Source organism: Myxocyprinus asiaticus, chromosome 22 (assembly GCF_019703515.2).
Source record: "Myxocyprinus asiaticus isolate MX2 ecotype Aquarium Trade chromosome 22, UBuf_Myxa_2, whole genome shotgun sequence".
Classification (NCBI taxonomy): domain Eukaryota; kingdom Metazoa; phylum Chordata; class Actinopteri; order Cypriniformes; family Catostomidae; genus Myxocyprinus; species Myxocyprinus asiaticus.
This window is the reverse complement of record NC_059365.1, coordinates 20,235,824-20,249,029: the sequence shown is the minus strand read 5'-3', so window position 1 is coordinate 20,249,029 and position 13,206 is coordinate 20,235,824. Positions and strand designations below refer to the sequence as shown.

The 13,206-nt window shown below is 38.2% G+C and overlaps 1 protein-coding gene across 2 annotated transcripts in view; it reads right to left on the bottom strand.

Moving 5' to 3' along the window:
* LOC127412565 (palmitoyltransferase ZDHHC9) overlaps positions 1-13,206 on the bottom strand; it is a 38,120-nt gene that overhangs the window by 6,118 nt on the left and 18,796 nt on the right. For both annotated transcript variants that reach the window (XM_051649017.1, XM_051649018.1), the window contains exons 3-5: positions 4,103-4,261; positions 1,732-1,869; positions 272-318 (exon numbers count right to left, since the gene is read on the bottom strand). In XM_051649017.1, the coding sequence (XP_051504977.1) occupies positions 272-318; positions 1,732-1,869; positions 4,103-4,261 (344 nt within the window). The remainder of the gene's footprint in view (positions 1-271; positions 319-1,731; positions 1,870-4,102; positions 4,262-13,206) is intronic.

Genomic DNA, 13,206 nt, shown 5'->3' with positions numbered 1-13,206 from the left:
TGACAACAGAATAAATATTAAAATTTGAGTCTTGGCCTTGTTTGGTGATATAAAAGGTTCAACCTGCTACTATATACATACACGTGTCTAAACAATAATAGCTGTGTGCCTGTAATCAAATTACAGTATGTGTAATGTTAACAAACATATCAGTTTATTGCTGTAGACTAGATTTTCATACAATCATTCACAGCATGACGGGTTAATGATAAGTTCTTTTTGTTTTTGAATCTTGAACAACTGGCTCTGAAGTTCAGATGTAAGGATATGTTCCAGGAGTATCTTTAAGAGTGTTCACAAATCCTGAGTCCACAGAACCTATAAAACACATAAGATTTGTTAAATGCTCCAACATATAACACACTGCATCAGATATGCTTCTCTCTTTCTCCCCCATCATTACATAAAATGTTCACAAGGTTTTCGCACATCCACCCACACTCTGCCGGAGCTGACAAGTTTGCACTTTTTTATTTATATGCACCTTATCAACCACAGTGTTATAAAAAGGTTCCTGCTTTAAAATAAAAGGAATAATTCAACAAAAAATGAATATTCTGACATAATTGACTAAACCTCATGTCATTCTAAGCTAAGATATTCTTCATAAAAAAATCTTCATTTGTGTTCAGCAGAAGAAAGAAAATCATACATGTCTGGGATGGCATGAGGGTGAGTAAATGATGAGAGAATTTTCATTTTTGGGTGAACTATCCCTTTAAAAAAATCTGTGCTGAAGAAGTAATTCTGTATTCAGATTACGTTACTGACCTTAAGTAATCTAACGGAATATATTACAAATTACATTTTGAAGCATGTATTCTGTAGTTACATACATTTTAAAAGTAATCCTCCCAACACTGTTTATGACCATAATGGCTCATCCAACATCCTGAACCTCTCTGACTTTAACACGCCTGAGAGAACTCATACTAGCTCCAGCATTCACTTACATATTGAGCTTTTCCCAGATGCCATGGTCATTAAACTGTGGACCATCTGTGCTTTTAAATTGGGTACTGATAACATGAATGTAATTTCCTCTTTCAAATAATCTGATTCTTTATGTCAACAGTGAAGAAACACATTTTAAATATTGATATCCACAAATACAAGACAAAAAGGACATAATTAGTGCAGATGCATATGTTCCCAAAAAATTACGGGGGCCTGGGTAGCTCAGTGGTAAAAGACGCTGGCTACCACCCCTGGAGTTCGCTAGTTCAAATCCCAGGGTGTGCTGAGTGATTCCAACCAGGTCTCCTAAGCAACCAAATTGGCCCGGTTGCTAGGGAGGGTAGAGTCACATGGGGTAACCTCCTTGTGGTTGCTATAATGTGGTTAGTTCTCGGTGGGGCGCGTGGAGAGTTGGGCCGCGGTGGATGGCGTGAAGCCTCCACACGTGCTATGTCTCTGTGGCCACACACTCAACAAGGCACGTGATAAGATGAGCGGGTTGACGGTATCAGACACGGAGGCAACTGGGATTCATCATCCCAGTTTTCACTGAGGTGAATCACTACGCGCCCACGAGGACTTAAAAGCACATTGGGAATTGGGCATTCCAAATTGGGAGAAAAAGGGGAAAAAAATAAACAAAAATAAAAAAATTACAAGACACATATGTCAGTAGCATTACATTCCCAGTTATTAAAGGGCACATGGCCCATACAAGTTTCCTAAACATTTTGTTGCATCAAACTACAAGCCGTTTCTTGCCTTGATACTTACGTAAAACCACATGGACGATGTCGAAGGCAAAGATATAGATGGTGAGCAGAGACAGGGAGAGTGTAAACAGGTAGAAGTATCTGTAATTCCTTTTTCCTACACAGTTTCCAACCCAGGGACAGTGATGGTCAAAACGGTCTGATGGAAAGATAAGAGGAAAATTGAGACTTTATGAATGAATAATAAGAAGGTGGAAAAACATTCTCACGATGAATTGGGAAAGTCAGTTTCTACATTCTATTAAGGCTAGGCTATATACTGTAGCAAAAGAAAATTGTATATCAATATCTTTCAGACTTTGATATACACCGATCAGCCACAACATTAAAACCACCTGCCTAATATTGTTTAGGTCCCCCTCGTGCTGCCAAAACAGTGCCAACCTGTTCTTCTCACCACAATTGTACAGAGCGGTTATCTGAGTTACCATAGACTTTGTCAGTTTGAACCAGTCTGGCCATTCTCTGTTGACCTCTCTCATCAACAAGGCGTTTCCATCCGCAGAACTGCTGCTCACTGGATGTTTTTTGTTATAGGCACCATTCTGAGTAAATTCTAGAGACTGTTGTGTGTGAAAATACCAGGAGATCCGCAGTTATAGAAATACTCAAACCAGCTCGTCTGGCACCAACAATCATCCATGCGATTGTCTAATCAGCCAATATTGTGGCAGCAGTGCAGTGCATATAATCATGCAGATACGGGTCAGGAGCTAAAGTTAATGTTCACATCAACCATCAGAATGGGGAAAAAATGTGATCTCAGTGATTTGGACCGTGGCATGATTGTTGGTGCCAGATGGGCTAGTTTGAGTATTTCTTTCACGCACAACAGTCTCTAGAATTTACTCCGAATGGTGCCAAAAACAAAAAACATCCAGTGAGTGGCAGTCCTGTGGACGGAAATGCCTTGTTGATGAGGGAGGTCAACAGAGAATGGCCAGACTGGTTCAAACTGACAAAGTCTATGGTCCAACTGTGGTAAGAAGAATCGCATCTCAGCATGCTATTCTGAGATGCGGGTTGGTGCTGTTTTGGCGGCACGAGGGGGACCTACACAATATTAGGCAGGTGGTTTTGATGTTGAGGCTGATCGATGTATATCTATGTCTATATAGAGGAAACATCAACAACAACAACCATTGTTGCCAAGTAAATTTAATATATTTAATGCAAGAAGTAAAATACAGTAAAAATATAGTTAAAAATAATAAAGTCATGTTTTCCACAATGTTTTCACTTAATTAACACAATAAAAGAATACTATTGAATCATTTCCATTTATATACACCAATATAACAACACAGTCATATCAAACAGCAATATTTACCTATATATGGTTTAGAAAAACCATTTTAATTGACTGAAAATGCCACATTGCGATTTTTTCCCCACTTAATGTTCTCATATCAAGAGTCACAAGTCTAATGTCATGCTGTTTAGGACACCTAATTGCCAAATAAAAAGTGCATTAAAAATCTTTGCAATATTCCAAATGTTGCTTAATGTTACAGTATATCCCCAGCAAAATCATTGAGAATACAGTATATTTCATGAACATTCGATATACAGTATATCGCGAAGCCCCTAACTGGAGAGTGTGGATCTATTTGGCACAAACAGGTAGATATTTTTAACTGCTAAGAGGGAGATGGTATACTAAACTAGAGCTCATGGGGGGGGGGGGGCATGTGTGTGTGGCAGACCATCTACAGCAGGTGAGGGCCGCCCAAACGCCCGTGTTCAGGATGACCATGCAAGCCGAGGCCTCAGTGAACTCTCTAATATCACCATATGTATCTCACTAACCTTGTAGTGTGTGTGTGTAATGCTGGCTGCTGTCTGACTCATCTCTCAGCAATTCACTATTATACAGGAATATCTGTAAAATTTCCCCCCAACCACCTTAACTGCAGCACATTATTCTTATGGATCCAAAACCAATAGAAATTTCAATCAATAATGCCACAAACCTCCAATTAACCATATGTATAGAAGTGAGGAGTAAACTGAGAAAAACTATAACAGCTCTACAAAACAACTAACTGTAAACATCAACTAGATTTTGACATTTTTGTAAAAAAAAAAAAAATATCAGTGGTGCTTGCCCATGCAACACTCTCCGCCACCATACAGTGGTGTTGTAGGTGGTTGCCAGGGCATTGCTATGCAGTTGCTAAGGTCTTCTGAGTGTTTTTAGCATGCTGCTATGTTGTTGCTGGGGTGTTCTTGATGGTTGCTATGTGGTTTGTATAGTGTTCTGGGTGGTTGCTTACTGGCCCTCAACTTAAATGCAGAAAAATTGTACAGGTGAAAGCACAACGAGTCTTCCCTGAGCTCCGGGTGGAGTTCAGTGAGACACACACACTCACCCACACAGTTGTCGCAGATGCTGCAGTGGGAAGCACGAGGGGGCCTGAAGATCTTGCAGGTGTAGCAGTACTTCAGCTTGACGATCTGATTGTTGATTTGCACATTCTTGATCCTGGGGGGAGGCCGCTGTCCGGCCAGGACATTCCCATTGGCTGCCTCTGCAAGAGAAGGGTAGAACCAGTCAGCGTGGCAACCGGCAGCCACTCGTCGATTAAGATTCATATGCATGACACACAGCCACTCAAGGCCACATCATGCAGTAGGTGATGTCTTAATGACACAATAATAACACAAAAATAAATCAGAACCATGAACTTTGAGACTGTGTGGCTTTGTCAAAAGAGGTCACACCCTCATGTACAGAATAGTTTTTTATGATCACCTGTTGTGATTCTGGTGGTGCTGTTATAATGTATCAAAGATTTTGGCATTAAAGGTCTCACCTTGTCAGTATATGATGCTATATGTTGACTGAGATTAAAATTCTCTTTTTAGGGGAACCCGTTTTGATTTCTTTCCAGTCTAATACTTAAATACAGACTATAAAAGGAATTTCTTAGAAACATACTTGCAGTGTGGCCTGCCTCTTACCCCCTAAAAATTGCAAATATGCTTATGTGCTCAAATTCTTTCAGGCATTCTAGATGGGGAAAAAATACAGTGCTTGAAAGGCACCACTGTATTGATATTCCTAAAAGATTCTGTTTTGTTCTAAACCCCAACCCTACATTTTATAAACTGCTGCAATTAATTAGGCTTAAATCTCCAAGTGTTAAGTTTGAATATCTCCCATTTACTTACAATGATAGAACGGTCAGCTTTCAAAATGTGTCAGCGATGACGTTATCGTAATATTTGCATACTGAATGCGACCGGTCTTCTTTTTTATATCTATTTGCATACTAAATTATGATTAATTTTGTCTTCTTTGCATTTTGCACAGTGACTGTGTTGATTGTCATACACGTGTGCAGAACCAAAGCCTATAAAACCTAAAAACTACCTTAAAACTTACCTAAAACCCAAATATTTTGCTGCCTTGCAAGTCCAGATAGGTCCTTCAGAAAATGCCAAACCAGTGGCTATTGTTATCACCTAAATATTTAATTAACTCTTTTAACTCCTTAACATTTTTTTGTTTTTTGTCTATTTGAATATGGTTGCACAAATATAAAAGACATAAAATGCTGATATGGGCAATTAGTCATTTCTATATCCTCTTCTTTGTTCATGTTTGCTCAAAATGACTCACTTTCACGGCCTCTGATTTTTAGTCAAGGTGCTTCTTTAAAACACAAGTTTCTAATTCCATCATGCTGTGGAAAAAACTCATTTCCTTACATTTGTCTCCAGAGAGATGCATTAGCATGTGTTCAAAAGGCACACAGGGCAGAACCACACAGCTGTCTCTTAATCCACATGCCTGGGTTGGCTAAAATGGCACATCTGTACTCGCATTTAATCCAGCATCAACCACTTTTCAGCCAAACATACATTCATCTAAAAATAGCATATTAAAGCTGGGATATTGAAACAGGGCAGAGACGGAAGAGGAAATTTGTATAGAAAAATCAATCTATGCCTTGCTGCAGTACTCAAACATAATGGCTCTTTTTTTAGACAGAGTTGCAGATCAATGTCAATTGCTCTGTTCCAAAACCTAGTGAGCTGACTATGGCTATGTTTACATGTACACCAATACTCTGATTATTGCAATAATCATAGTATAAGGAATAATTAGATTTAGATGTTTACATAATTTGGGCCAACCCTTCAATCCTGTTTATATGCTACTTGGCATTACTCGGATATTGGCTGAGAAATGTGATGCTTTAATGCTTTTTTATAAATGAATATTTATTACAAAAAACAACTTGTTGCAAATATGTCTCTTTAAATACAGCTTGGCATAAGGAAAATCAGTCAGTCAGATTGTGAGTCTTTTTGAACTATTTATTAAAAGAACCTCTTCATAAGAGTCATTTTGAAGTACACTGGATGCGCTGTCTGTTTTGATTCACTAAAAGAATCGGTTCATAAGAGTCCTTTGTTTGTCAGACTACACTGGTTGCTGTGTCTATTGATTCACTAAAAACAATTGGTTCATAAGAGTCATTTGTGTGTGAGACTCGGAATACACCCGATGGATGCACAAACTCATTTCAAAGACATGTTTCCTTCCCATTATTTTGCGGCATATGGTCTTTTTATCTTTCCAACATTCAATTCAGACTGCAAACGGACATTCACAACTCGGGAAAATATGTTTTCTTTTGCCGTGGAGCTGTAGATGGGGGAGCACCACTGCTGGAAAACGGTGCATGGAACTGCCGTTTTACATGAAGCCGAAAATAAGTGCAGCTTTTTCTTTTTCGCAATGTTTTCAAACCTGTGCTTGAGTGGAACATGATCCGTCTGCAGCACTGGTGCAGGCGCACTTGGGTCAGAATAGAGGAAATGTGATTAAAGCGTTTACATGCCAGTATAAAGTGATTAAAATAGGAGTACTTCACATATCTTACTGCGGTTATTATTACTCTGATTATAAGCATAATCGCAATATTTTGTTTACATGAGCAATAGTTTAAATCGCAGTATTACCTTAATCACATTATAATCGCATTATGAGGGTGCCCGTAAACGTAGCCTATGAAAGCAGCATTTTAAGGCCAGGGATTAAAAACAGTTCAAGGAACGAAAACCAAAAATGAACTAACCTTTTTGCTGAATGTAACCAAAAATGAGAATAAAGTGATCTTCAATTGTTCCGGAGTGAAAACCAAAGTACATTTCTGTAACGCCATCCCTTCGTGTTGCCCAAAAAAATTAATAATCAAACATGTGCTTTGATCCTGAAGGAAACTGCTGCATCACACATTTCTTTGCCTAATTGCCTGTTGTGGATAATTATTTTTGCTTATTTTGGGGAGGCAAATTGCTTATTTTGGGCTTGTTTTTCCAGACCAGGTTGCTTGTTTCTCTTACAAGATCTGGCAACACTGCAAATGGTATATCACCCACCCCTTAGCGCAGAGTACTGTTATTTTTAAAATAATGTTATTAATTGTTCTTTAATTTTGTTCTAACCGGTTACCATTTGGAAAGGAGGCTGCGGAACTTCTGATCCGAAACAAAAAAATACAGTTATACTCAGAATGAACCGAAACGACAAATATTTTGTTTTTAAGCCCTGTTTAAAGCATCATAGGCACACTTGTTTGGCACGCAGAGTTGCTGCCTATGTAGAACATTCCAACTCATCCACTTATGATGTTCCATGACAGTTAGGATGCTGCCTTAAAAGCCAGCTGCCTAAGTAGGCAGTAGGCAGAGAAGCAGCTTGTTAGGTTATGGAACAGAGCTAGCCTATGTTGAACAAGAGTCTGTTAAAAAAAAAAAAAAAAAAAAAAAAAAAAGGGTTTGTGGACATTTAATGACATCAGAAAATACTCTGGTTTATCAGGTGGACTATTAGAGAAAATTATGTTCTGGCATAGTAAACCTCAGCAATAACAAATGCAGCACCACCCCTCGGCACATCTGAGCGTTAGTCATAGTGCTGATGTATAACAGTGGTGCTCTCATTTAAATGATAATGGGAGCGAGAAAATAGATGAAAGGAAGAGAGAGGACAGAAAAAATTGAGGAATAAGAAGGTGGCGAGAGGAGGGGGCTACATGAAGGGAACTGAGCTCATCTTTACTGTAATTGAGATCTTATACTCAGTACATGGAACGGTTGATGACTGAACTGCAGCAGGCATTTCCACAGGGACAAGTGAGCCAGGACCACACAAACTAATCATTAAAAGTAAAATTAGCAAAATGAGAGCAGCTCATCAAGTTAATCTATTTCAGTTAGTTTGATGCAATGACACTATTCTTCGTGACATTCACGAAGGATAATGGACAAGTTAGCAAAAAGCTAGTCTCAGCATCAGACAGTTAGTGCTCTAACCATCTGATGCACATAGCACACAAAATTGGAAAACTATTCCTCAAGCCACTCAGCACAAATCTCATTGGCTGGTTTGATGGCACTCCTTGATGGAGTTGCGTTCAGAAGGTTCTGCATTGATACAGTGAGCGCTTTTGCGACAAAATAATCACCTATAAATACTCTATTTTCACTTTTCTTTTGTATTTTTTCCAACCCACCGAAAAAAGTTGTATTTGCTGGCTAAGTGTGTGTTTATATCCTTACAGAAACTAATTATTGCAAATCACTTCTCTCAATGTGGATGAGGATGTACAAAGGGTAGGGCTTTTTCTTTCACTATTCTAGAATGAATGCTTGAGCAGATTTTTCATGTAAAAAAAAAATCCTTGCTATTTGAAAAGAATAATGTTTTTAACAGATAAATGTTTCGAGTGAAACATTCTTAGATTTGAAAGAGGCTCAATAGTTGCTGCCAAACACCCCTGCAGAAAACTTTCCTTCAGAATAGTCATAATACTGCTTTCTGTTCAAGGGAGTTGATATTTGATATTGTGTGGGTGTGTCCCATTTTCAACCATGTGGAGGATACACATTTTGTTTTTGTTTTTTACATTTTATGGGCTTTTTATACCTTTAAAAGATAGGAAACACTGTGGGTTGGACTCAAACCGGGAGCACCTCAAGTCTAACCTGTTGAAAGAACAAGCCTGACCACTGCACCACATCTAAAAATTAAAGGAATAATTAACCCAAAATTAGAGCCCGACCGATATGGGATTTTTGAGACCGATACCGATTTTAGAGAGGGAAAATTCACCGATTACCAATATGCTGGCTGATATAGTTAATGTTTGAGCTGGAATGAAAACAGAACTTTTCTGTGTAAATTGTTCACCGATTTTGCACCGATATGACTATGCAAAGGTACTCAGAAGGCTGCTTTCTTAAACAAACATTTTTATCAAAGAATATCTGACAGGTGGAGTACATTGTCAACAAATTCTAGAAATGAACACTGAGAAAATAAATAAAAATACAATAAATAGTTTAAAAAACATCAGTACTGTATGTTCAGTATCAGTCAGTTGCTGACCATTTAAATAAAGAATAAATACAAATAAAATAAATAGCTAAATAAACATCAGTACTGTATGTTCAGTATCAGTCAAATGCTGACCATTAAAATAAAGAATAAATAAAAATAAAATAAAATAAAATAAATAGCTAAATAGACATCAGTAGTACTGTTTTGTATCAGTCAAATGCTGACTATTTTAATACTGCCAGTCAATTGGGTCATGTTGTAAAAGGAGAAGTATTTACACCTGCCGAGACAAGAGAAAAACAGCGGCAGCGGTGTTACACCGTATTCTGCTATACAAGTTCAGGGGAAACTTTCTACGGTGGAAAACCAGACTTTTAAATATTACATTTTATAAATGCTACGACTGGAATTGTTTGGTTGAAAGGGGTACCAAACTGTGAATTCTGAACAAAACAGTTTGGTGAATACATGTTTGCACATTAGCTTCCACTCAGCTGACAAGCAATGAAAGTAGCTATGTGGTTAGCTAGTTAGCTATAATCTCATGGTCACGGAGAGTAAAAGATGGACCAGCATTGCGTCTCACCAACTAGGTAACAGCGTAATGTGAAATCAACACTCAACAGACACAATCCACCACCGCACCATTGTCTGCTGAGCTGCAAAAAGATGCTCTGATGTTTCAATCTGCTACATTACACACTGTACTAACAAACTATAGCTGGCTGACAGCAAACTGACATGAGTGACATGGTTGTCAGGGACAGGGTTAATGTTATATTAGTTATATTGAAAAGGGAAAATGATCTGCATTCCCACCATCGGGCCAATAGCCCCACAGCATTGCCCTAAAACCCGCACTTAATACTCTGCCCTGGTGCCAACGTCACACACTCCACCCTTTTCACAAGCAAGAGCAAAAATCAAACTGAGACTCAGGAGACAAGCTAGCCCTTGAAATTAAAACTTGTTTGTTCTGTGCATGCAATTTTTTTTTTTTTTCCAAACCTGTACCGTTGTGCGCTGGAAACAGAACTTGGGAAGTTCTGCAACAATAAACTTAATCACATCTTCGTTTTGGCAGATGCCGTTGATCTGCCTTTGCACATTTTCATCAGCCAAAATATTCAGAAGAGCCCTGTCTACTGACCAGTACTGACTTTTGTCTACTCTCCATTGATCTGTTGAGGTAAGATGATAGCTAGATATGAAAAATTGGGAAATTTGTATCTTGGTGCCGAAACCTCTGACCTCACTCATCAAAACTCCGGCATTGACGTTGACCCCGCCTCAATCCACAGCTGGCCTTTGTTGGCCCAAGAGTAATCAGCAGGCCAAATGCGCTTGGCCGAAGAAGCCCCGAGGGGGCAAGATAAAAGCCCCAGAAGTGACAGTGAGAACGCAACTGGCACTGGTACGCACTAGCACGCCCTCATCTGGCCCGACAGTGGAAACAAGGCTAGTGACGCCACAACTGCTGCAATGTATTTTGATGCAACAAGTTTGAATATATACATGTGCAAGTGAAATTTGAGAGCTATGGTGGAGGGGAAGGTTTGCCATGAATAATGATTAATTTTGGTCTAAACAAATGTAGAGAACATATAGTATCAGAAGAACAAGTATAAAATGCAGTCACATAGACAGCTTTTATGGTACTTTTATGCAGTTTTTTTTTTTTTTTTTTTTGCCACAAACTATTAGAACAACTAAATGAATCATTTTCAGAAATGTTCTAGGTTTTTTTATTTATTTTTTTTACATTTTTTACTTTATTTAATTCGGGTTTAGCATTTCTGTCACTATATTACGAAACCCCTTTACAGTAATTCCATCAAAAACACTGAGGGGTTTGTGAGCCCCCATTTGAGAAACTCTTCTTTAATGCACATCTTAAAATTAAATGTACCTCAGTGTTACAAGACAAAATGCCTCCTTTAGTACCCTAGTTAAAATGTTCTTCAATAACTGTTACAGGGTATCTGCAGGTTCAAAGGAATGAAATTTAAGACTTTTTAAGGCCAAATAAAAGAAAAATGTAAGACCACTTTCGCAAAACAAAAAAAACACATTAATTCATTAGCTGGTAAATACAAAAACACGGAGGCTACTTGAATGTTTCTGGACGTGTTTTTTTATATCTTTTATTGTGCATTTATGTGTTAATAACTTAATACAACATTAAAACTCTAAATGAAATCATTAAGAATGCATGTAGCCTAAAGTACGTAGCCTATATTGTGACCCTTCTCTTTAGTCACTTGCTTTCCAGCAAGACGTGACGCAATAGACCAATGCTTTGGCAACGTCACCACTTACGTCAAACACGGAAGTGGTGGCAAAAACCATGTGTAAAAAATACACTTTTGTTGGATTACATTGTTGAAAAATGATTCCGAGTGCTCTGGTTGACTGCTGTGGCTTCAAGATCATCAACAGAGCTGACTGGACTGAGGAGATCATTTCAACTCACAAATCTGTAGCATAAATTTATAGCAAACATGATTACATGTTAGTTATTAACTCATATCATTATAGTAATTGTATCACTAAGAATATGTTTGTATTTATGATGGTTTTGTGTTATACTTTCGTTTAATCCTCTAATCTGTCAAATCTAACAAATCAGCGGGCTTTCTGCCACCACTTACTGTAAACAAGAGGATTGGTCTATAGACCTTATTCACAGTAGCACCATGTTTGATTTTTAATGGGAATGGAAACGAGGCTGTGAGGGATAGACTTACCTTTTCTTCAATGGCATGCATGGTGTAAATCTGTAAAAAGCTCCAATATCCCATCTGATTTTCCATAACTCATGTTGTCTGGAGTTTTTTGTCTACTGAGTGTCCTTGAAAATATATTCTTTCAATGTTTTGTACACAGTACAATCCAAAAACACTTTTAACTGCAGTACATCTCATCGAAGAGACTGTACATCTATCCCGCACAGCCTTGTTGTCATTGTCATAAAACATCAAAGATATCGCTGCTGTGAATAAGGTCTAGCATGTGCTGAATAACATTTATATTTTTTTTCTAGGCAGATAACTTTAACAAATACTTTAACAGGTAGTTAAAGGGCAGTTCATTTAAAAATGAAATTTCTGTCATCACTGCTCACCCTTGAGTCTGTATGAATTTTTCTCTGCCATGGAAAAAAAAGAAGACGTTAAGCAAAACGTTTAGTCTCCGTCACCATTCACTGTCACTGCATCTTGTTTTTCATTCAATGAAAGTGAATGGTGACTGAAACTCCCTAATATCTCCTTTTGATATCCACTGAAATAAGAAAGTCATACAGGTTTGCAACAGCATGAAGGAAAGTGATGACAATTTTCATTTTTGTGTGAAATATCTCAGACAAAAACTCATCAGTTACCTTAAAAATGGCCGTTTAAATTTGACAAGATGTATTGATAATGTTAACAGATTAAAGTATGAAAGAGAAGGAGTGGGAGAGACGCTTTGCTGTTATTTTCCCCCTGATTGGTCTGAATAACTCGCAGCATCATGCAGGCTGCTTTGTCTTGTCTGTCCGTGTGCTGTCAGTGTCCTCTTTGCTCCGCGACGTTATCACTGCATGAGAAAAGGGATGTGTGGCGTGAGCGCGTGAGAATAGTGTCAATTGCGTTGGCAGCCCTACATCTAGAGAGATGGAGATGAGAGATATAACAGGTGTAAATCTGCAGCTGAGTAGTTCTGTAAGCTTTACAATTATTGTCAAAGGTAATGTAAAATAAGGAAGTGCAACGATTTGAAAGGCATCAAAAGACCGCTCCAAACTCACGCGCTTGCAAACTGTAACTTTGACTGCTTTGTCGATTATAAGCAGGAGCGACAGTTAGAGACGCAAAATAACACCATTTGCATTTTGGATTAACGGGTTTATGAAGGTTTATACATGTGTAACATCGTAAGTTCAGTAAAAATGTGCTTACCTGCATGCGCTCACACTAAACTCAAGCTTCAGCTGCTAAATGCACGAGAGAGAGAGAGAGAGAGAGACGATTTTGACTCGCGCAGATTCTGCTGTTTTTTGCGTGTCCTCTATTCATGCCCCAAACTTTTAGACCTCAGCAAACAAAATGTAAGACTTCTTGTAATTTAAGATATTTA